Source organism: Nuphar pumila, chromosome 2 (genome assembly GCF_984573655.1).
Source record: "Nuphar pumila chromosome 2, dmNupPumi1.hap1.1, whole genome shotgun sequence".
Lineage (NCBI taxonomy): Eukaryota > Viridiplantae > Streptophyta > Magnoliopsida > Nymphaeales > Nymphaeaceae > Nuphar > Nuphar pumila.
The window spans coordinates 136,701,186-136,726,962 of NC_143250.1; the positions used below are offsets into that span (position 1 = coordinate 136,701,186).

Here is a 25,777-nt window from a genome sequence, read left to right on the forward strand (position 1 = left end):
TTTATGACCCAAGAAAGTATCCCACATTGTAGGCTGTTGATTTCTGTAGCCTTATAAAACCATACCCACGCCGCAATCCCGGGGCTCCGCTTGTTTGGTAGGAGCTGTTAGTGCACATCACCTTGTGTTGGGAAGTTGCAAGTTCAAATCCTAATGGTATGATGTATAACTGGTAGGGGTCTGCCTAACTCCAGCTCGCCTAAAAAAAAAACACCTATCTGTCCTAATCAGGCAATTTAAAGGTTGGTTTCATGAAAAACAACTAAAAGAATAAAAAAAAGTGTTTTTACCGAAATCGGATAATTTTATATATATTGTTACTCTAGAATAAAAAAAGTATATATATTGTTACCGAAATCGGATAATTTAAAGGTTGGCGCCATTTTATATATATTGTTAGTTTTAAAGAAAAATTTGCATTGAATTCTAGATATTGTTATTTGTTTTTCTTTACTTTATTGTTATTTTTTATAATTTCAATAGATTTTAGGTTTAATTTAGATTACCTAAGGTAGTTCTTAGCATATACCTTTGTGATCCTGCACTTGTCTTACATCACCTAATTTAGGATAAAATTTGAGGTCACTTGGTTAATTGATCATGTATTCTTTTGTTGTGCTGATTGTCAAGCTTGGACTTTGAAACCTAGACCAGTTCTACTCCATTGATCACATTTGACTACATCTTGTTCATGGACTTAGACCCAGCATAGCCAAGACCCAAGTAAAGTCAAGCTTTGATCAAGTATGGGATCTTGGACTTACTATACTCAGCCTATTGTAAACAAAACTCTTTTAAAGCATGCCTTCTCAATAAAGCACTTTTTTTTTTATAGTCAAGCTAGGGTTAGTCAGACCTTACTAGTACAAGTAAGCCTATACATCTGCCAGAGAAGGAAAGTATTTAGGTAGTTTATCCTTTCAAATACAAGTTACACCAAAATGGCCTATTTCAGTAATGTTATGTGCAAAGTAATTGTTGGCACATAACCTAGCCAAATTGGGTTTTTCTTGTGTATTATTTTGGATAGAGATTTGAGAAAAACAAAACAAACGAAAGCCTATCTGAAAAAAAATAACAGCAAAAATACTCGCCCTTTTGAGGGAAAATTTTATACAACACAAATTTATATAAAAAAACTTTTCAAAAAGCTCAATTATGGGTCCAATTTTGTCTGATCTCAAGTTCAAATCACATAAAGTAGTGAATTTGAATCATGTAGTTTCTATTCCTATTTTTTCAAAGAAAAATCTCATATATATTCATTTTTTGACCTTTTTTTGTTTATTACATGAAAAAAACTACATTCAATTGTTGATTCGGTTGCCTAAAACTCCACAAGCGCCCCGTTGACCCCAAGGGAGCCTCCTACTCTTTGCAAAAAGAAGTTCTCACATGGGTACTCGAACTTGGGGTATGGGAAAAACCATAGTTGTTAGAGATGGGTACGGAAGCCAGTATGCAAGACCCTCAAAAGTTTCAGGTACATTTTTATGGAAATGTCTCTAAAAAAATTGGGTACCAGTTTTATAGACATTGATAGAAGGTTTTGGTAAATAGTTTACTTGATGATAATGAAATTGATGTGAATTTTTAGAAATTAAATCTCATCATTTACCTTGACATTATATAACGTTGAGATAAAAAGTAAAACCCTTAACTATAGAAAACAAATTCCACATAATTTCACCATATATAGCTATAACAATGGGTATTACTTGTAAAATCAAAATGTTTTAAAACAATAACCTAACAAAGGAAAAAGCATAGAACAATCTCAAACTAATATGGTCAAAGATGTAAATCTTGACTCTTGCAAGAATTTGTGAAATGTAACTATGAGCATGATATCTTGCTTGTCTTCTCAACTCTCAACCATAAGATTAATATAAAAAGAATGAAAGTAGGGTTTGGATTGAAAAAATAAATAACCTCCCACAATTTCAATGGAAGCTATAGAAGTCTGCTGATGATTTCAATGGAAGTAAGATAGATCTACGTATAAAAGAAAGAGGGGGCTATAGAGGTTCTATTATCCCATGATTTTACATTATTTGAGATGAATACAATGCCACTAGCACAAATGAAATCAAATTTTGTATTGGTTTTCCATGTACAAGGAACCAAATTCTTATATTATTATAGAGGGGTTTCATATGCATTTAGAAACGAGTTTATTGGCCTTTTTTAACTTAGTTTCTTACCAAAACTAAACGACATATGTAAGGCAAAATAGAGCTTCTATTCAATATAGGAAAAACTCTCTATCCACAAGCTCGAGGACATATGGGCAATCCCTTGGGGTTTATGTACTCCCTTGGGGATTTGGTAACCCAAGACCATATCCAATTATACTCATGCAGATATGTTTCTAATTTCTTGCCACTGAAACCAAAACATATCCAAATTTATCGGATATTCGAATCCAATTAGTATGAGTATTTCACCATTCGAATCCAAATCCAAATCCGATTAGTCAGATCTGGCATTGACCAGAACTGATCCGAGCCCGAACCATTCACATCCCTAATTCGAAGAGTTCAACCGGAACCATAATACCATGAATATAACCCACAATTACGCTAAAAAAGGTTAAAGGATATGATTGTCATTTGTTAAAAGAGTAGGGATAAATACGGAAATACCAGATTCCCAATAATTGTGGGGAAGAGTGGTTGCCTGAGGATTCCTTCACCGAGAGGTTTTGCAACCCCCCACGTTGGCCCCTCTTTAATTCACTCATTCATTCAGTGGCGAATGGGCCTCCTCCTCCGTTACCAAACGATGATTTCCTAAAACCCCTTCTTATTCTGCTTGATTTCTTGATTTTCCTGTCTTTTTCCCGATTTTTGGGGCTTCAATTCGTCCCTGATTTTTCTCGGTTTTCAATTTCCTGAAATTCATATTGATAGAATCGCTATTGCTTCCGACCATCGTAGATAGAGAGATGGTTTCCGCAAATCGGGAGATGGTGGTATATTGCTTCGACACACTGGTCGCACATTACAATTGCGAGCAAGCTCCTCCCCCGGCCTTCGACGAGGGCCAACAGTAACTTTCATCCCTTTCCCACCCTCTTTTTTTTTTCAATGATTCTTAGTATTTTCTTGGTGGGAATTGTTTAGTTTTGTTATGTTTCGTGATTTCATTGCTTGGTTGTTGGACGGATTCCGGATTTTGGTGAGTGATATTTTGTGCATTTTCAGTTTTAGCATGAAAACGTTCTCTTTTTCCTTTTTGTAGATATTTTTTTTAATAATGTGGGAGCTTATTGAATATTGCCAATTGGGTTTGGATTTTATCCTGGAAGGTCTTCACCATTAGGGGTAAATTTCTTGTTGGGTATTCATAGGATTGGTTTGTTGGGTTAGAATGGTAGTTTTTAGATTGGGGATGCTACTTATCAAGTTTCTGTCAATTTGGGTTTCATGCATGTGGGTTTTGGTGAATGATTTTTCCAGGTAATTTGTATGTTAAAACGGATTTGGCTGTAATTTGCATGTTGAAACGGATATGGGTGTATTCGTTTTACTCGTCTTACTTTTCTGGTGTGACCTGTTTTATGTCTCTTTTGGATATGCAAGGTAAGCTGTGGTTGAGATGAAAATATACTACTGTTACTAAATTATCTTCAGTTAGGTTCACCTGAATCTCGGCCTATTGGAGGTTTGTGGTCCTGTCCAAGTATTGATTGCAAGGACAAGCCCCAATAGATTAACAGGTGTGGGCTCATCCTGAGCGTGGTTGCAACTTGCAACTACCTTCTACGATGCCCAAAGACTACTTATTGTTTACACCAACGTCTCTGGAATGTGTTACCTACAGGGTCATTGTCGATAAACACCTATTCAAATGTTCGGCCTTTATTTGTTTTAAAAAAGAAGGTTCGACCACATTCTTTCTTTCTTTCATATTTGAAGAATCGTATTGCTCTAACAGAAACTAGATGTGGGCTTTGATGTAGCTTCTTATTTTTTCATAATGGCTATTGTTATTTTTTTGGCCATTTTATTGCCCTCAAACACACTAATCAGGATGTCCTGCAAGAATATTAGCATGGTTGTCCTAGCAAGTAGGTGAAAGTTACCCACGGGTGGCGTCCCTTGCCGCAAAGTCAAAGCTGGGTGTACTCCCTGGTGGGCAGGGGTGGCCTCAAGGGTCTTATCAACTAGAGGCTAACCAATGTGCTGTCGATGATGGGTGTGTGGTTTTTCCCTTGAACTATCAAAAACAAAAAGAAGCAAGTAGGAATGTGTTTTTGAGTTATCCCTTCTCATTTATGAGGGTTATAACCTATGCTACATCTCCATATATTAAAATTACTCCTGTGTAGCTTAGTGGGTGCTGAAAATTCCTGCCTTCCACCAAGATCTGAATGTGCGTGTGGGAGAGAAAGGAGAAGAAAGGTGAGGAGAGTGCAGCCAAATCTCACGATTTCTCTCTTGTAGGTCTTGTTCACATTAATCAATATATAAACAATACATTAGGTATGATAAAAGACTGGTTTACCCTTAATAAAAGAAGCTAATGACATGACAATACAAACATAACATCAAACTATTTTATCCTTACAAACACAATATTTTTAGTAGCCTCCCTCAAGTTGTACATGTCTTCTTTATCATGGACAACTTGCCTTTAAGAAACCAGAATCACGCCTTCGATAGCCCTTTCGTGAATATATCAGCCACTTGATTTTTAGAACCCACAAACCTTGCTTCTATCTCTTGATCTTCTATTTTTTCCTTATCAAATGCTGATCAACCGGAATATGTTTTGTCTTCACATGATAAACGAGGTTCATGGATATCTTGATAGCACTCTGGTTATCACAATATATCAGGGTTTTTCCTATGATCTGTTTAAGACGGAAAGTAGATGCTTGATTCATGTTACTTCTGCTGTTAAGGCTGCCATGGATCGATATTCAGCTTCCGCACTTGATCTTGCAATGGTTTCTTTGTTTCTTACTGCTCCAGGATATCGAGTTCTTACCAAGAAACATGCAATATCCCGACACATACCTTCACATATTCGGATCACGAGCTCAATCGACATTTGTAAAACCAATGACAACCAATGGGTTATCACACTCTTTGACGTACTTCAACCCATCATTCACGGTACCCTTGACATATCTCATGATACATTTCACTGCCTCCAAGTGACCCTCTCTAGGATGATGCATATATTGGGGCACTTGGTTGACTACAAAAGAGATATCTGGCCATGTAAAAGTTAAATACGGAAGTGCTCCCATTATACTTCTGTACTGTATCAGATATTTACATAGCTCTCCTTCATCCATTTTCAGTTTTGAGCCAATTGGTATAGGTGTGGACACAAGCTTGCAATCTCTCATATCACTTCTTTGGAGAAGATCCATTGCATATTTTTGTTGCGATAGAAACATACTTTCTTTGTTGCGGTCCACTTCCACTCTAAGGAAATACCTTAACACACCCAAATCTTTCATCTGAAACCGCCTTTCCATGTAATTTTTCAAGAGATTTATATGATCTATAGAGGTCCTGATGATGACAATGTCATCAACATATATAAATAAAATGGTAATGCCATGATTCCCAATACTAGTGAATAACGAATAGTCCACTTGACTTCATTGAAAAGCATATGCCCAAATTCCATAAGAGAAACTCTGAAACTAAGCCCTAGAGGTCTGTTTCAAACCATCTAGAGACCTTTTTAATTCCCACACCTTTTAATGAGGATCACCTTCTATAAAACCCAATGGCTGCATGTAGACTAATTCTTTTAGATCTCTATGCAAAAATGCATTCTTTATATCCTTTTGATACAACTCCCAATTATGTATCATAGTTAAGGACAAATCTAACCTTATAGTCCCCATTTAAATCACATGACTAAAGGTCTCGTCATAATCCAATCTGCTCTTGGGTGTATCCTTTAGCAACTAGACACACCTTGTATCTCTCTACACTGCGATTTGCTCTGTATTTTATCTTATGTACCCATTTGCACCCAACTACATTCTTTTCTAGTGGTCTATCAACGATTTTCCATATTTTGCAATAATGCAGTGCACTCATTTCTTCGTTTATTACTTTGATCCATCAGTAATTCTTACTTGCTTGAGCATCAGAGATGGGTTCTTGTTCATGTTGAATCTCATTGAAGAAAGCTTGATATTCCAAACTGAAGGTGTCATATGAAACCCACCTATCAATCAGATGCTTTATTCTAGTTGACCTCCGAAGAAGAGATTCTTGAGCTTGCAAGGCATCAGTGTCTTTTTGACTCTGGGGCTGTTCAATCCTTTCTTGAGTCTGTCCAGCTTCATCAGTCTGATTATCATTAATCTGTTCATATGTATCAACTCTCCCAGGCTGAATTCTTCTTCTTTGATAAGTCTGGCCATAATACCTGTCTTTACTTTGTTCACCCCTGCTGACTAATTGTTGCTGCTGTGCACTTGTAGACTGCTGAACGTAACTGCTAACATTTGTATTTTCTGCATGTGGCTGAATATAGTCATCAGTATTCAGTTTTTTTGCTGCTGGCATTTCTACACAAATAGGTGCATTGATACTTGATGATTCCTCATGGCTTTGCATGTGCTGATGATGGTCTAGATTGCATTCACCACTGGAGCCCTGCAACAGTGACAAATCTGACCAAAATTCAAAGTCATCTACACATGTATGAGAATTGCCATTATGTACCTGTTTGCACTTTAAAGTTTCAGCAATATCAAATTTCTTTTCATCAAATATGACATGTCTCGATGTGATTATGCATCTCTTCTCTGGATTCCAGCACCTATAACCCTTGTACCTATCAGCATACCCAAAAAATCTATAGAGTTGTGCTTTTGGAGAAAACTTATTCCTCTGTAAATCATCTATATGAGCATAACACACATAACCCCATACTTTTAACTCATCATACCATGGATCTACAACAATGTGTAATATGGTATTTTCTCTCCTAATATTTGTATTGGTAGCCTATTAATGACATGCACAACAGTATGGAAGGCCTCTGTCCACAATCCCAATTGTGCACTCTTTCAACAATGTGCCTGTGTTTTTGCACAGCGATTCCATTTTGCTGTGGAGTATGCGGGCATGACTTCCTATGATGTATACCGTGTTCATGCAAAAAATCTCCGAATGCATGGGAACTATACTCACCCCCACCATTACTTTGAAAATTGACTATGTTTTGCCCAAATTGACTCTGAATACATGAGTAGAACTGACGAAACAGACCAAATACTTCAGATTTACATCTCATGAAAATATTCAACTATATCTATTGCAATCATCGATGAAAGTGACATAGAATCTACTAGATGAAAAGGAATTTGTGCAGAATGGATGATATTAAAAGGAAAGGAAGCTCTTTTATTTAATTGCTGAAAGGGAAGTTGGCGACTCTTACAAATTTGACAACTTGGACACAACGGTGCATTTACTAACTTATTACAAGATACTTTAGATATGACTCCTTTATTTGACAATGACTTCGAAAACAAAACACTGCAATGGGTGAAACAATGATGCCAAATATCAACATCTTCCAAATTGGGCTTGGTCTTGGAAATCAACACCTCAAAACTCGAACTCGGACTTGAATTGGATGAATATGGACTAGAAGGACTACCATGAGCTTCCTTAATGACATAGACTCCTGCATCTTACTCCTTCAACGTACGTTTTGTTCGTGCGAAGATCCTTCACATGTACAAGACAAGAGTGAAGAGACAACATAAGAAGCAGTTTGATCACACAACTGAGATACAAAAATAAGGTTTTTCTTAATTCCAGGAACAAGAAAGGTATTTGGTAATGACAAGCGACCCCCTTTTACACACTACTTGGGCATGTCCTAAGTGAGTTATGGGGTGAGGAGTCCCATCTCCTGTAAATATTCTACCATGATTTTTAAAGGCTTTGTGATTGGAAATCATAGACGAATTGCCAGTTACATGATTTCTGGCCCTCAAACCTATGTACTATTCACCTTGGGAAGCATGCTGGTCTAGCTTTAACCCTTATAGAGTGGCTGCTAATACCTCATTGCTTTGCTGTCCATGCTGCTCTTGTTGCACACGACCCTCTTGAGCTTGAATGTAATTAACATTATAATCAACTTTCTTGGCACTGACAGCAACACCATAAGCCGCTAAATCCCAGCAACTATCAGCTGTGTATCCTCTTTTCTTACATAATTGACACTGCACTACATTCCTCTGTTGATTATTGTTCTGACCAGCAACACTTGGCTTCCTACGTGGTATTCTGTGCATTTTGTGGAAGAGGAAGAATGCCTCTTCCACCAGACCAATTATTTTGACCTCTGTCACGATCTCCTCTTCTGTTTTGCCAATTTCTCCCACGACCAGCATCTCGCCGGTTGTTTCTCATCTTTTGTACATGGTTGGCTTCAAAATGTATGAGGGTGGCACACAGTTCTTCATAAGACAACAATTTTTTTTGGTACTGAAGAGAGACAATCAGCATGGTATACTCCGGGCCTAGACCTGCAAGGATTTGATGAACATGTTCATCATCGGGTATGGGCCTACTGATCAACGCCAACTCATCAATGACTCTGTTCACCTTGTTCATGTACTCCATGATTGAAGAATCCCTTCTTTTGGTGTTTCAAAACTCCTCCAACTGCATGACCCTGGATTCTAAGGCTTGAGAATATGATTGACGAAGTTTGTCCCATAATTCTTTGGCTGATAATTCATCGTCGAGACTGATAAGGATTTTCTGCGAGAGTGTAGACAACAAATATGCAACTAACATTTTATCCTGCTTCACCCAACTACAATATGTCGGGTTCAGCAAGGTGTCTGCCTTGACACTCTCTCCTTCCCTTTTAATCTTTATAAGAAACTCAGGGGGCATAGGATCAGAATTGTCCATGTGTCCCATCAAATCTAAGCTCTCAATAAAGGAAGTGATTTGATGCTTCCAGATCAGAAAGTTGGAAGTCATCAATTTCTATGGAACAAGCTGAGAGAGAAAAGAAGAATTTATGGGTAAAAGAAAGGACAAATTTGCAGCCATGAAAAAAACACTAATGTAATCGGATAAAAAAAGTAGATAAGAAATGCGACTCAGCAACTGTAACAATTATCCTTTTTTTTGCAGATGACCTGCAGCAAGCAGACGTAGGAGATCCCAATACATTAATATCAATTTCAGTTCATACGATCATTAATCAATCACCAAACAGTTCGTAGACAAAATATATAACGTGAAATAAATGGGTTTGTAATGAAATGAGCGGAAAATAAATACAAGCCAACGAAGGGCATACAAACACACAATACAACCACAAACCCACTTTAAGGATAACACAATAAGCCAACTAGGGCTTGCAACAAAATGTAAAAACTATCTTTTATTGTCAAAAAGCCTAGTGAGAAGCTTGAAAATAAATGGGGAGCTTATGTCCCTATTTATACACATAGAGGGAGCCTTGGGAGCTCCCAACGACTATATTTGTAGCCATTGGGAGCTATCCAATGTCTCTATGGGTTAATTCACATAGAGCCCCTTACACTAACCTAAATTACATTTATTAAAAAAATAAAAACTATTTACCTAACCTGTTCCTAACCTAGTTACATACAGTGAAATAACCAAAATGCCCTTGGTGGGCATTATATATATATATATTCTTTTATATTTAAGAATATATATAAATACATATTAAACATTCATATTTTAACACCCCTCCTCTATGTCACATGGGTGCGGGTGTGGGTGCGACACTTTAAAAAACCTTGGGTGCGGCGCTTTAAAAAACCTTGGGTGTGGCGGTGTGGCAGGGCAAAAATGTAAAAAATTATATATATATATATATATATTATATATATATATATATATAATTTTGAAGTTTTAACAGTTAACATTGTCATAATATCATTCATCATGCATGCAATATATCAACCTAAATATAAATCAAATAAGTAAAACAATTACATAAATCAACCTAAATATCAATCAAATAAGTAAAGCAATTACATAAATCAACCTAAATATCAATTAAATAAGTAAAGCAGAAAAGAACTAAATTATGTACCAAAAGAGGTGCCACAACAGGACCATGAATAATTACATAAATGACGATGAACGCGAGAGAAGATCTGATGCAACCCAGACAGTAGGCAACGCATGCACAGGACGCCTCACCCATGCACATCACGCGCCTCAACATTCCGAAGTTCCGTCCCCTATATAGGTGTTTTGGGCGCAGACAGGAGGAACCTGAAAAACACCTGGGCTACCATAAAAAATTTTGACTACCCAATCACTGTCGCAGTGCGCAACATGTGCAACAGCCGCACCAGCAACTACTTCACTGCGCTGCAGTTGCGCGCATCAGGTGCACACAACCGCACCCACAAGTACAACAACCGCGCGAACCATGTGACGCACATGAGGTGCCGCAGCAGCACCGCACCGCGTGCCACGAGGATAAAAATTTTTGGTTTCCTGTATAGGTGTTTTGGGCACTGACCCCCCCGCTGACAAGAGGAACCCAAAAAAACACCTGGGCAACCATAAAAAATTTTGACCACCCAATCGCTGTCGCAGTGCGCAACATGTATAACGGCCACACCAACAACTGCTGCACTGCGCCGCAGCTGAGCAACATCAGGTGCACGCAACCACACCCACAAGTACCGTAGTCTCGCGAACCATGTGACGCACATGAGGTGCCACACTAGCACCGCACCGCGTGCCACGAGGATCGAAATTTTTGGTCCCATGTATAGGTGTTTTGGGCGCTGACCCCCGCCTGACAGGAGGAACCCGAAAAACACCTGGGCAACCATAAAAAATTTTGACCACCCAATCGCTGTCGCAGTGCGCAACATGTGCAATGACCGCACCAACAACTGTTGTACTGCACCGCAACTACGCGCATCAGGTGCACGCAACCACACCCACAAGTATCGCAGCCGCGCGAACCATATGACGTAGATGAGGCACCGCAATAGCACCACACCATGTGCCATGAGGAGCAGGGAGGGGGGCTCGGCCCCTCCCCTGCCGACTCAACAAGAGAGCGATAGAGAGTGAGGGGGGGGGGGGGAAGGGTTGGGAAAAGATAGAAGAAGGAAGGGGACGAGGGAGAGGTTACCTGAGACTCATAGGAGAGGAGGAGCTGGTGACCGTGGCGTCGGGCTCCCCTGAGAGATGTTGGGAGGAGAGGAGGAGGTGGCGACCATGGTGTCGGGCTCCCCTGAGAGACGTCAGGATGAGAGGAGGCGAGCAAGAGAGAAACAACGCTGCGCGGGAGAGGAGAGCTGCGAAAGAGGATTAGGGCAAAAATTTGCCCTAATCCCCAAAATTATTTTTTTTACGTTTGAAATTTGGACGAAAATAACCCTGGGTGCGGTCAATGCACCCAGGGTCGTGTTGACCGCACTGGGTGCCGCATGCGCACTCGCATCGCATCGTGTCGATGCGGGTGCGACACCTGCTTTGCTGAATTCGTGTGACTTAGCCCCTCCTCAAACTTACTCTTAAGTAAAGAACATGAAACGAGGTGATGCAAGAGCTTTGGTGAAGAAGTCAACAAGTTGATATTTAGAAGTAACATATGAAAGCTCGATGATTCCTTTCAAAAATTTATCTCATACATAATGACAGTCTATTTTGATATGCTTGTTGCGCTCATGGAAGGTGTGGTTGCTGGCAATGTAGATAACACTTTTGTTGTCACAACACATCTTTGAAGGTCTGGAGATGTCTATTCCCATATCTTTAAGAAGATTCCTTAGCCATACAAGTTCCATAGTTGTTGTAGCCATAACCCTATATTCAACTTTAGTAGATGATAGTGAAATTTTCTATTGCTTCTTGTACCGCCATGAAATTAAAAAATCCCCTAAAAAAATATAAAAACTAGTAGTTGAAACTCTATCATTTGGATTTCCTCCCCAATCAGTATCAGTATAAGCAAGCAAATCCAAAGATAAGGATGATAATAAGAAAAACCCTTTATTTATGAAATTCTTTATATATCTCACAATATACAATGCAACACTCATGTGTACGATGGTTGGAGCATGCTGAAATTGACTTGCAGAGTGAACAACCTGAGCTATGTCTAGTCTGGTGATGGTTAAATAGGTAAGTGACCCAATCAACTGTCTATATGGAGTAGGATCGTCCAGAAGTGTCCCATCTTCAAGTTTTAGCTTTGCATTGACAACTTCAGGTATCTCCACTTTTTTGTCATCTGTTATACCAAACTTAGCACAAATATCAGTAGAAAGCTTCATCTGAGAAAGAGTATAGCCCCTGGGAGAATAGGCGACTTCAATACCTCAAATATCTTAAAAACCCAAGTTAGACATATCAAAATTTTCTTTTAAAACATTTTTAATTTCAATAACTCCTTGTTCATCATTCCCTGTTAATATCATGTCATCCACGTGTAGCAGAAGAATGACAATATTGGTACCTGTACTTTTAACAAAAGAGCAGGCTTTTGGGGCCTGATTGAGACCATATAACGCTTTTTTTAATCTAAGAAATTTTCCTTTGTCAATACTAAAACCTGATGGGGGTCCATATAAACTTCTTTATTTAATTCTCCATTGAGAAATGCATTTTTGACATCTTGTTGATAGATAAATCATTTTTATATGGAAGCTACGGTTATTAGGGTTCTAACAGTAGTCATCCTAGTTATAAGGGCAAAAGTTTCTTCATAGTCAATTCCGTATTCTTGAGAATAGCCCTTGGCAACTAGCCATGCTTTATTTCTTTCTAGACTTTCATTACTCATGGTTTTAACTTTGAACACCCATCTACAACCTATGATTTTCTTTTCTAATGGTAAAGTAGTTATTTTCCATGTTGTGGCTTTCATAAGGCATTTAATTCCACCTTCATAGCTTCTTTACAATGAGAGAAGTTTTTAGCTTCAATATAATTAGATAGTTCATGATAAGAATGTAATGCTATTAGGCATGCTTTATAGTTTGGGGATAAGAAGTCATAAGACACAAGTCTATTAGGTGGATTGAATGAACGACTAGATCTTCTAAGGTTGCATTCTTCTATAGAATGATTATGGTTGATCTCTAAATTTTTATCTAATGATTTTTCTTCGGGAGGAGAATATTTTTTTAAAGCATTTTGAAGATTATTTTCCTCACGTCGGGTATAAACACGTATGCCTTCAATAGATCTCTTATCTACTATATCACCATCTATAGTATGATGATCACAAGGTTCTATACTCTCATCACTAGGATGGTTATCATCATTATTTAAAGTCTTATTATCATTCCTTGGAGCGAGTTCAAATAAAAAAGTATAGTCTACTTCTTCTTTTTCATTTATTTGATTAAAGTCATTCTCATTTTCTAAGAAAGTTACATCTTTGGAAACATAAAGTTTGTTGTTGTTAAAATCAAAACATCTATATCACTTTTGCTTTTACCCATATCCAATAAAGACATATTCAATGGCTTTTGGGGATAATTTATCTCTCTTGTGTAGGAGCACAAAACATTTACAACAAAAAACCCCTAATCTTTTGAAATCGGGTGTTATTTTAAATAACTTTTCACAAGGGAAAATATTTTGCAATAATGATGACATTCGATTTATTAAATATGTTGAAGTCAACACGGCTTCAGCCCAAAAGGATTTTGGAGTATTCTTAAAAATAAGGAGGGTTCTAACTGTTTCCATAATATGTTTATGTTTTCTTTCCGCTAGCCCATTTTGTTGGAGAGTTTTAGGACAAGATCTTTGATGAAAAATTCTATATTGTTTTAAATAATTTTGAAATTCTTTTGATAAATATTCTCCACTCGAATCGGATCTAAGTATGACAATGTTACTTTGAAATTTATTTTTGACTATCATATAAAATTCTTTAAAGAAAAAAATACATCGAATTTTAAATTGAGAAATTAGACCCATACATATATAGTAAAGTCATCTATAAATGTCACATAATATGAATAACCTCTTTTCGATATAACCGGAGAAGGACCCTAAACATCCGAGTGCACTAACTCAAAAGTTTTTTTTAGAAATGAAGGTTCTATTTGGAAAAGGGATGGATTTCATTTGGCCAAGTATACCATTTTTGCATACTACATCATTTTTCTTACAAATTTTTTTCTTAAAAGAAAAAGGATACATTATTTAATAACTTGAATGTCCAAGTCTTTTATTGTAAGTTTTAATATCATTATCTTGGACATAATTACAATTTTTTTTTGGTAGAAGTGATAAAGAGTCCATGAAATAGAGATCTCTCCTCCTATGGCCTTGCCCAATCTGTTTCTCGGACCAGAGATCCTGCACAAAGCAACTTTTAGATGAAAAGGAGATTTCACATCCATGGTCGGTAATTTGAGAAACGGAAAAAAGATTCAAATTTAACGTAGGAACAATCCTAATTTTTTGAGATTCTAAATTTTCAATACTTTTAATTTTTAAAGGTGTTCCATCGGCGGTGGAAACACAAGACAAATTTGGGTTAGTGCATATGTTGGATAAAGAAATCTCATGTGGAGTCATATGAAAGGAAGCTCTCGAGTCAAGAATCCATAAACACTCATCGAGATATGAAGAGGTGGCAATGGCGGCGCCCGATGTAGAGGATGAAGATTTAAGTATTTGTTGAAGCGCCATAGTTAATTGACAAAGTGTGTCCTTTAGCTCTCCTCTACTTTTGCCTTTTTCCTTTCTTTGGTGTGAATTCTTCTACGAAAGCTACATTGTTTCTAAGCTTTGGACAAAGCGGTCTAATGTGACCTGGCTCAAAAAGTGCCAAATAAGTTTTTTTGATTCTCCATAGTTGTTGTTCCATGAGCCATTTTGCCTCCCAAATTATGGAGTTCTATATGCTTTAACATTGTTTTTGGGCCTAGATACGGTCATCACTTCATCTCCTTTTTTAGCCATGCCTAGATGAGTTTCTTCTTGGCATACTTCGACAACGACATCTTTTAAGTGAATTGAAGATGTCTTATGAAGAAGAGACGATCTTACTTGTTCAAATTCCGAACGTAATCCATAAAAAAATTGAAAAAAAAGTGTTCTTTTTCTATTTGTTCCCACCTAAGTTCTAGGTCTTCGGTGGCCACCCATTTAGGCTCTAATAGTGCCAATTCATCCAAAGAGGGGATAATGCATACCATTGAGTTTGAAGGAAAGATTAATCTTTTGTTCATGCCCCATTTGAATGATAGAGAAAAAGGACAGAGAGGTAGAAGAATCTGACCACTTACTATCACACAAACACTTTTGGATGCTTCTTCACGAACACAAACATTTTCCTCAAGATCGATGGCCCTATCGCTCTGATACCATGTAATGAAATGAGTGGAAAATAAATACAAGCCAACGAAGGGCATACAAACACACAATACAACCACAAATCCACTTTAAAGATAACACAATAAGCCAACTAGGGCTTGCAACAAAATGTAAAAAATATCTTTTATTGTCAAAAAACTTAGTGAGAAGCTTGAAAATAAATGGGGAGCTTATGTCCCTATTTATACACATAGAGGGAGCCTTGGGAGCTCCCATAGAGACGTTGGGAGCTCCCAACGGCTATATTTGTAGCCGTTGGGAGCTATCCAACGTCTCTATGGGTTAATTTCCGTAGAGCCCCTTACACTAACCTAAATTACATTTATTAAAAAAATAAAAAATATTTACTTAACCTAGTTACATACAGTGAAATGACCAAAATGCTCCTGGTGGGCATTATATATATATATTGTTTTATATTTAAGAATATATATATAAATACATATTAAACATTCATATTTTAACAGGTTTCATGTTACTTCTGATCCAAGACAAATAAAAGGCTGCAAGAGGTGATGAGATATAACTGAAATAAGAGATTGAACAAAACATATATAAAGAAAAACAATATTTAAAAATACAGAGATGAAAGGAAGGGGCACACAGATTTGGATTGGCTATAGAAATCAAGATCCAAGGTGTATCTTGATGTGAGGATTCAGATCTGATCTTGGTAAAACTCAATCCATATCAGATCTGATCAGAAATACAGAAGATCTGTATAAGAAAGGGTTGAGTATTCTTCTGGATATATTTTGGCTCAAAATATTAGATATGAACCTGAGTAAATTCAGTTCAGGTAAAATCTGATCAGAAAATCAATGGATCTGAATCAGACTATAACAGGTTCAACGACTCAACAAGAGAAATAAAAAGGAGATACAACAAGAGAGAAGAAAGGACAATAGAAAGAAAAGGAGAGAAGATTGAAAGCTTGGATCCAACAGAAAACTTGCCTGTACTGAGTTCTGATACCATGAAAATTCATGCCTTCCACCAAGATCTGAATGTGCGAGTGTAGCCAAATCCCATGATTTCTCTCTTGTAGGTTCTGTTCTCATTAATCAGTATATAAACAATACATTAAGGTATGATAAAAGACTGGTTTACTGTTACTACAGACATCTAATGGAATGACAATACAAACATAACATCAGACTATTTTACCCTTACATATAAACACGATATTTCTAACAGGTGCATCATAGGAACAACAAAAATAAATTCTTAGAAAGCTCTGATGATACCATCTCTGTCTCTAGGTTTTTGATGCCCTTAGTCTTTTTTAGGTTTAGGTAGGATAAAAAGCTAATCTTTTGCCAACATTTTCACGATTGACAAATTAAATAACTAACAATAAGATGCAATTTTGGTAAGTATGAACTCTAATCACATTGTAACCTATAAAGCTTGCAAGCTTTGTTATTAAATTGTGTAAAGATATAATTGCAGTTGTTTGGTTTAACCAAAATTGTATAATGTATTGAATAATACTTACTGGTTGTTAGTAGTGCTGCAAACAAGTTCGTACATGGCCATTTCAAGCATCACAATAATAATAACAGTATAACAACAACAACAACAACAACAACGCCTTCATCCCAAAACAATTGGGGTCGGCGATATGAACCAAAAAAGAAAATCATTCTGGGTCTTCCACATGAATCCTTCTCCTCCAATCATTTCTATCCAATGCCATGTCCTCGGTGAGGTTCAAAGCATTCATATCCTTTCCTATCACCTTCATCCATGTCTTCCTAGGCCTACCCCGACCTCTTTTAACTAATATATTTTCCTATTTCTCCATCCTTCTAACTGGAGCATCATTAGGCCTTCGCCGGATATGTCCAAACCACCGTAAACGATTCTCTCTCATCTTATTTTCAATGGGTGCAACACCTACCTTCTTACGTATCTCCTCGTTCCGAATCTTATCTTTTATTGTATTTCCACACATCCATCTCAGCATACGCATCTCAGCTACACTCATTTTTTGAATATGTCTCTTGGCAGCCCAACATTCCGTACCATATAGTAAAGCGAGCCTAATAGTCGTCCTATAAAACTTTCCCTTCAACCGCAATGGCATTCTACGATCGCACAATACTCCAGTTGCACTTTTCCATTTCATCCACCCAACCTTTATCCTATGATTTACATCTCCATCAATTTCTCCATACTTTTGAATGATAGATCCCAAATATTTGAAACAATCATCCACCGATATTTCTTGCTCACCAAGCTTCACTACACTCCCATCACTACTTCGTTGCTTACTAAACCGACATTCCATGTATTCTGTCTTACTCTTACTCAACTTAAAACCTCTTGCTTCCAATGTCTGTCTCCATAATTCTAACTTAGCATTAACCCCAGTTCTAGACTCATCAATCAAAACAATATCATCAGCAAACAACATGCACCACGGCACATTTTCTTGAATTGATCTCGTAAGCTCATCCATCACTATAGCAAATAGGAAAGGGCTTAAAGCAGATCCTTGATGTAACCCAACCGTTATAGGAAAATTGGTTGTCACCCCTCCACAAGTGCGGACATTGGTTACTACTCCTTCATACATATCCTTAATTATACTAATGTACTTGAGAGAAACACCTTCTCCAAATCAATAAAAACCATATGCAAATATTTGTTCCTCTCTCTATTTCTCTCAATAAGTTGTCTAAGAAGATGTATAACTTTCATAGTTGATCTTCCAGGCATAAAACCAAATTGATTCTCCGATATCATGACAATCTTCCTCAACCTAGACTCAATCACCCTCTCCCAAAGTTTCATAGTATGACTCATGAGTTTTATACCACGATAGTTTGTGCAATCTTGTATATCATCCTTATTCTTATATAGAGGCACTAAAGTACTCTTCCTCCACTCATTAGGCATCTTATTTGTTCGCCAAATCTTGTTAAAAAGATTTGTCAACCATTCTAAACCCTTCTCTCCCAAGCATTTTCAAGCCTCGATAGGTATACCATCTGGGCCAACTGCCCTTCTTGATTTCATTTTCTTCAAAGCCTCTGCAATTTCTTTCTTTTGAATCTTGCGCATGAAGTCACGATTCATCTCATGAAAAGGAATGGACAAATCTCCAAGATCTTGAGCATGACTTTCATTAAATAGTTTATCAAAATAATCTTTCCATCTCTCCTTAATCTCCTCATCTTTGACTAAAACCCTTTGCGTTTCATCTTTGATACATCTAACCATACCCAGATCCATCGATTTCCTATCTCTCATCTTTGCAAGCCTATAAATATCATTCTCGCCCTCTTTGGTATCCAACTTGTCATAAACCTCCTTATATACCTTATCCCTCGCGTTCCAAACTACTTTTTTAGCTTCCTTCTTTGCTATCATATACTTTTTCAAATTCTCATTATCACGACTCTTACTTAGATTTCTATAACACTCTCTTTTAACCTTAATAGCTAATTTGACATCCTCATTCCACCACGATGTATCCTTACCTAGCGGTGCACCGCCTTTAGACTCACCCAATACCTCCTTAGCCACCTTTCTCATGCCACCCGCTATCTTATTCCACATTGATTCTGAATCCTCCTCGAGACACCAATCAACTTCCTTAACTACCTTCTCTACAAACATTCCTTGTTTAGCTCCTTTCAGTGCCCACCACTTAATTCTAGGATCTATCCTATGTCTATCCCTTTTGTGGCATTTTCTAATTCTAAGATCTAAAATTAAGACTCTATGTTGTGTAACTACACTTTCTCCCGGTATAACCTTACAATCGATGCAACAACCCCTATCTCTCTTTCTAAGTAGGAAAAAATCTACCTGACTCGTATTAACCCCACTTTTAAATGATACTAGGTGAGACTCTCTCTTCCTAAACCAAGTTAATAATCTATCTGACTCGTAATAATAATAGTATGTTACAACTATATCATATATCTGTACTGTAAGTTAATAATTTATGAGAGTGCTCTATTATAATAAGTTTATCTGTAAAAAATGTTATATGCTATGTCACATAGGTATGGGTGTGGTCATGGGGAGCTCTTTTTTATTTTATGGAATGTTAGATTGCCATATGATATATCATATTTTAACATATAATATTTTTGTAATGATTGAGGTGAAGTATACATTGTCCTCTGCTTAGAAGAGGTTTCAATTCGACTTCTAAAATAGTATGTGTAACTCTGTGTATTTCAGTCCATTGTTTGTCACTTGGAAGAAAACAGTCAATGGTGGAGAACCTCGCCTACGAGGATGTATTGGAACTTTGGAAGCACGGTGCTTGATCAATGGATTCAGGGATTATGCTTTAACAAGGTATGTGTGAAGGAACTATGTTCTTCTAGCAGGCAATGACATCCACTATTCATGAATGTTTTCATGATATCATTTTGTGAAATGTTTAATTTATATGTCTAGTTTGTATTTCAGGTGGTTGTCCATATTGAAATGCTGTGAGAAATTGCTGTGTTTTTCATACTTCTTTTGAACTTATATCTTGCACTTGCCTCCTGATGACTTTTGAAAAAGACTGCAAGTTTGAATATTTTCATGGATGGTAAGAAGCATTTTGTAGGAGGCCAAAATGGTGTTATATGCTCATTTGAAATTCTAGTCTTGATTCATCTAAATTGGTGTACATATTAGGAAAAAGTATGATTATCATTCCATATACTAGGATTTAAAATGGTACTTAATCTACTTCACATGTGAAATTCACCTGCACAAGACTGGTGAGTGGTGAACAATTGTTTTTATGGTAAGGTGGTAATTCTATGTTTCTTCTAATGTGAGTGTCTTTTTGGCTAAAGAGAATGACTATGAGAAACATTTTATGAAAAAGCAAAGGTGCAGGCAACAAGATTCTTTGCTATATAAGGTTCATGGCTATCCAAATTTTCTTTTGGTTGAGAAACCAGAACGGTTTGAGTTTGGCATGTTATGTTCCTTGTTTATTTGGTAGTTATCCAGCCATACAGTTTATTTTGCAAATTTTCTACTCGTGTGCTGTCCTTTCACCCCTCACTTGTCCCTCATCCAATATTCGGTATGCACAGCATACTCTTGTTTGTGTGCTTGTGCTGGGTGCTTTTGGCTGTGACCATGCATGCACATAATAAAATCTTTATAAATATAAATGTATAAATCATAATCACCTGTATTGTTCAAGGTAATTTCTTGCCAAGGGTTTTTCTCGGAGATATTTTCAAGAAGTGGTTTTTCTCATTAAAATCTTGGAGGTTATAAAAATTGAAAAAATATAAATCATAATAAGAAAGATGTTTCTTGCAAAAATATAAAGAAACAAGTTTTAAAAGTTTTCATTGTATGGTCTCAGGCGTAACTGCCCAATCCCTCCACTACCACCACAAGCTTCATTGTAAATTCTCACTGTACGGTCATCAAAATATTTTCTGATCGGGTCATGAATCGAACAAGGTCCAAAACTCAAGATACCCACAACAATATATTTTTTACTAAATTTAACTATTTGTAATATTTTTGCTTTTCTTAATGCTTTATTTTTTTGGAACTGCACTAGTCGTTTTAGGGGTCTTCCACCTAGGCTTCGTCTGGCACTTTTGACAACTAAGTCTAAACTTGAATTAATGCATTGTCAGGTATGTTTGAGTGTTATGTCAGGCTCAATCCGGCCAGTGTTGTTAAAAGCGCACCTCTAAGGCACAAAAGCACATCTCTCCACAAGGCGAGGGCCTTTTGGCCTTGAGGCGCACATATAAAGCATAAGCTTACTGAGGCGCACCTCATTTTTTATGAGTCAAATGGGGGTCAAAGCCCCTATTTGACCCGAAAAAGGGGGAGGGCCGACTGATTAGGGCCTCCCTCCTCTCGTCTCTCATTCTAATCTCCCGCCCTCCTCTCTCTCGTTGTCTTCCTCTAAGCAGCAGCAGAAGAAGAAGGTGGTGTCACCCTCTCTCTCTCTCTCACCCTATCTCGCTCTCCCTCTTCCTCTCTCTGTCTTCGATCACCGATCTTCTTGGGAGCGACAAGGTTCATGTGCCAATGTAGTCATTACATTTTCTCTTTGGTGCATATTGTTTGATTAGGTTTATTATGATAATTACTAGTGATTGAAGCACTTCTCTGATCAAATGATCTGTTGTATGATATTTGTTGACTAAAGCTTATGTTGCATTTCTTTTATTTATTAATTTTATTTATATTTTTAGATAATTTTTAAAGGATTTTTTAAAGGATTTTTAAATTTTTTTTTTTAAATTTGAGGCTTATGCCTGCTTCAGTTTTTGGTGGAGCGCTACGCTACACCTCAATGCTTTTCACTACATTGAATCAGGCCCTTAATATCTCAATTAATTTTCTTATAATGTAGTTAATAAAAAGGGGCAACAAATGTTTGAGATAGGAGAGAGATAGAAAGTGCATGCTGCGAAAGGGGAAGGGGAATCACTAGTGGTCGACTATTCCATTGGTCATCATTGAGTGGCATCCACCCTTAACTATTTCTCCCTAGTTGCTGATTGATGATCAGTGAGGCGTGAAACAATGCTTCTCTCTCTCTCTGTCTTGGTACTGCCAATTATGTATCTTCTTCTTCTCTCTCTCTCCACAAATTCATGTAACCCTAGTTGAGGCGGAGTCTAGAACAATTCCCATTTAACATTTATATACAAATAGGTCCCATGTTGCTGTCTCTCACCAATGCAGGATGGATGCCAGAAGCGGTACACTAAACCCAGTTGCTGGACTCAGTCTGGTGTATGGTGAAACCAAATGTTAGGCTTCAATTTTAGGAGGGCAATTGTTGTTACCTGATTATCCCAATAAGTAGGAAAGATCAAGCATGCAATATAAACTTATGGTGTACATTTAACACACTACATAATTCCACTTGACCTGAGCCACCTGACCCAAAATTGGTTGGCTTATTGGGTGGGTTTGTGGGCAATTATTAATGCCAGAGCCACTGAGACTCGAGCCCAACCTGAACCCAACAATAACCAGGTCATGTTGTTGGGAGGTCAAGGTTAAGACCTGGTTGGTCAGGCCCTAATAGGCATCAGGCTGAGCAGGGTTGGGAAGAAGCAGTGTCCACCTCTTACCATCACTCATATTGAATCAAACCCACATCATGTGTCTAAGTCATACCTGTATCCTTGTGGCATAACTTTCAGCGGAAATGGGACAAATTTGTCTGAACGACAAGATATGAAGAGAAGTGAATAAGAATGGAGTCATTTATTTTACAAATTAAGAATAAAAGCTATGGAAGATCAACTATGGAAGCTATACATCTTCTTAGACAACTTATTGAAAGATATAGAGAGATGAACAAAGATTTGCATATGGTTTTTATTGATTTAGAGAAGGCATACGATAGAGTACCTAGGGACGTTCTCTGGTGGACAATGATGAAGAAAGGTGTTTCTCTCAAGTACATTAGTATAATTAAAGATATGTATGAAGGAGTAGTAACCAATGTCCGCACTTGTGGAGGGGTGACAACCAATTTTCCGATAACGGTTGGGTTACATCAAGGATCTGCTTTAAGCCCTTTCCTATTTGCGATAGTGATGGATGAACTTACGAGATCAATTCAAGAAAATGTACCGTGGTGTATGTTGTTTGCTGATGATATTGTTTTGATTGATGAGTCTAGAGCTGGGGTTAATGCTAAGTTAGAATTATAGAGTCAGACATTGGAAGCTAGAGGTTTTAAGTTGAGTAAGAGTAAGACTGAATATATGGAATGTCGGTTTAGTAAGCAACGAAGTAGTGATGGGAGTGTAGTGAAGCTTGGTGAGCAAGATATACCGGTGAATGATTATTTCAAATATTTGGGATCCATCATTCAAAAGTATGGAGAAATTGATGGAGATGTAAATCATAGGATAAAGGTTGGGTGGATGAAATGGAAAAGTGCTACTGGAGTGCTGTGCGATCGTAGAATGCCATTGCGGTTGAAGGGAAAGTTTTATAGGACGACTATTAGACCCGCTTTACTATATGGTACGGAATGTTGGGCTGCCAAGAGACATCATATTCAAAAAATGAGTGTAGCTGAGATGCGGATGCTTAGATGGATGTGTGGAAATACAATAAAAGATAAGATTCGGAACGAAGAGATACGTAAGAAGGTAGGTGTTGCACCCATTGAAAATAAGATGCGAGAGAATCGTTTACGGTGGTTTGGACATATTCGGCGAAGGCCTAATGATGCTCCAGTTAGAAGGTTGGAGAAATGGGAAAATATATTAGTTAAAAGAGGTCGGGGTAGGCCTAGGAAGACTTGGATGGAGATGATAGGAAAGGATATGAATGCTTTGAACCTCACCGAGGACATGGCGTTGGATAGAAATGATTGGAGGAAAAGGATTCATGTGGAAGACCCAAAATGAATTTCTTTTTGGTTCATATCGCTGACCCCAATTGTTTTGGGATGAAGGCGTAGTTGTTGTTGTTGTTGTTGTTGTAAGAATAAAAGCTACATGAAAATATCACAATATTTTAAAAAGAACCATTTTGAAAAATAAATTACTAAAAATAGTTAGGTGGGTTTTCTTATTGAACCTATTGTGCTTCTGATTTGTGGCATTACCCTGTTGTCTGGAACCACAAACTTAGCACTTTGAGATGTTGAATGAGATACTTGTGTTATTCTGGTATGTGCATTTAATGTTTATTAAATTTTATTTTTTATCCATTGATGTGTGGTTGATTTCTTTGCATTATTAGCTTAGTTTTTGTCTTTAATTTGTAGTGATTTGATTTGTTAATTGAACTGCAGACCAGGATGTAGAAGTGTCGATACATATGATTTACTATCTCTCTTTTATTTGTTATCTTGCAGTGCATTGAGGGACCGTCGGTTTCCCCCAATTCAGGCTAAGGAATTGCCTTATCTAGAATGTACAGTTTCCATTTTGACTGATTATGAATCTGCTCTCCACTATCTTGATTGGGAGGTACAAGTTTCACCCTTAAGGAAGATGTTATACAAGTTGGAACACCTAAGTGTTACTTCTGTGATGTTGACATGATTTTTGGACAGTGTGTCTTGCACACACCCAGATAAGGTTTTATATAAATAAATAAAAATTATATATATATATATATATATATATATATATATATATATATATATATATATATATATATATATATATATATATATATATATATATATATATGTGTGTGTGTGTGTGTGTGTGTGTGTGTGTGTTGGCGGTAATACTGAAAACTGGTGGGGTTGGCAACATATTGCATGGCATCACTCCCAGGTATCTGGCCTTGCCAATTGCCATGGCCAGAAACTGAAGGTAACATGCCTATTTGTGCCTATTGTAACGTTAACTACTGTTTGTAAGAGCATGTGGTCTTATTGTAATTATGCTATGAGAGGGAGAGGGAGGGTGTGCATGGGCTATTTACCTACTTATCTTTCTGTTTTTTTAAAATTGAACAATCACTTTAAATTCACCATTTGCCATTATAAGCTGGAATTCTACCTAACACTTTCCAAGCTCCTTTGCATTCTTCTCTGCCTCACTGATACCAATATCCTCTTCTTAGCCCCTTGTTTAAACCCTCACTCAGTTGTGTTAATTAAAACTTCTTCCTTCTAGGGTTCGATTCAGGATGATTGTGGAACTAGGTTTATTTTTGTCATAGATCACTAAATATACCCGTGGTGTTTCCTTGCTTCTAGTTATTTGACTGCATGATGAGAACAAATCAGTTTCCAGCCGAAGATTTAACAGAGGCCCATCCATAGAGATATCTGAAATTTATGCATAAAGGATTCTGTATCAAACGCTTCATATTCTGATAATAATTTTGACTGGACAAGTCTCACCTGGATGTTGCTCCCATTTTTGCAATTTCTTTGAGGATGGTAAAATTTTTGTCAGCTACATCAATTGTTCTGGTTCTGTTTCCTTCTCAAAGAAGGGAACAGTTGCTATTCAGCATAATCAACATAGTACAATACTAAATATTTCGTTTTTAAACTTCTATTTTTTGGGGAAGCATGTTTTTTGTGGCTGATTAGGTCATTTGTAAGTCAATGAACACATCGTTCTACAAAAATAGCTAAGAAAAATAATTTTCTTTTTCTCTTATATATATATATATAGAGTTTACAATGTTGGGTTGATTTAATTGATGAAGCTGGCATGAAAGGAATTTGTTTCTCATTTTGGTAATCAACATTATCAATTCAATTTACTCTCATGGGAAGTCATTTTTTATTGTGCTTAATCTTTCAGATTGGAAAACATGGTTTAATCATAGAATTTATTGATACTCACAATATTAGGCGAAGTGCAACTTATTTGCCTGAGGTAGCTGCTCATGAAGGTATGTTTTGTTTCTTTTAACTGAATGGATTTGTGCTTTTCCTGGATTAAACTCTCCCATATTTTCGAAGTGAT

General features: G+C 37.1%; 1 protein-coding gene across 2 annotated transcripts in view; it reads left to right on the plus strand.

The window, feature by feature from the left end:
- Window positions 1-2,679: 2,679 nt before the first annotated feature.
- The window catches only part of LOC149847251 (uncharacterized protein At2g38710-like), a 60,333-nt gene continuing 37,235 nt past the window's right edge, over window positions 2,680-25,777 (plus strand). The window contains exons 1-4 of one of the 2 annotated variants that reach the window (XM_089998358.1): window positions 2,680-3,051; window positions 19,563-19,682; window positions 24,196-24,310; window positions 25,613-25,703. In XM_089998358.1, the coding sequence (XP_089854484.1) occupies window positions 2,948-3,051; window positions 19,563-19,682; window positions 24,196-24,310; window positions 25,613-25,703 (430 nt within the window). In that variant the 5' untranslated portion in view covers window positions 2,680-2,947. The remainder of the gene's footprint in view (window positions 3,052-19,562; window positions 19,683-24,195; window positions 24,311-25,612; window positions 25,704-25,777) is intronic. The other variant, XM_089998357.1, reaches the window with a different exon arrangement.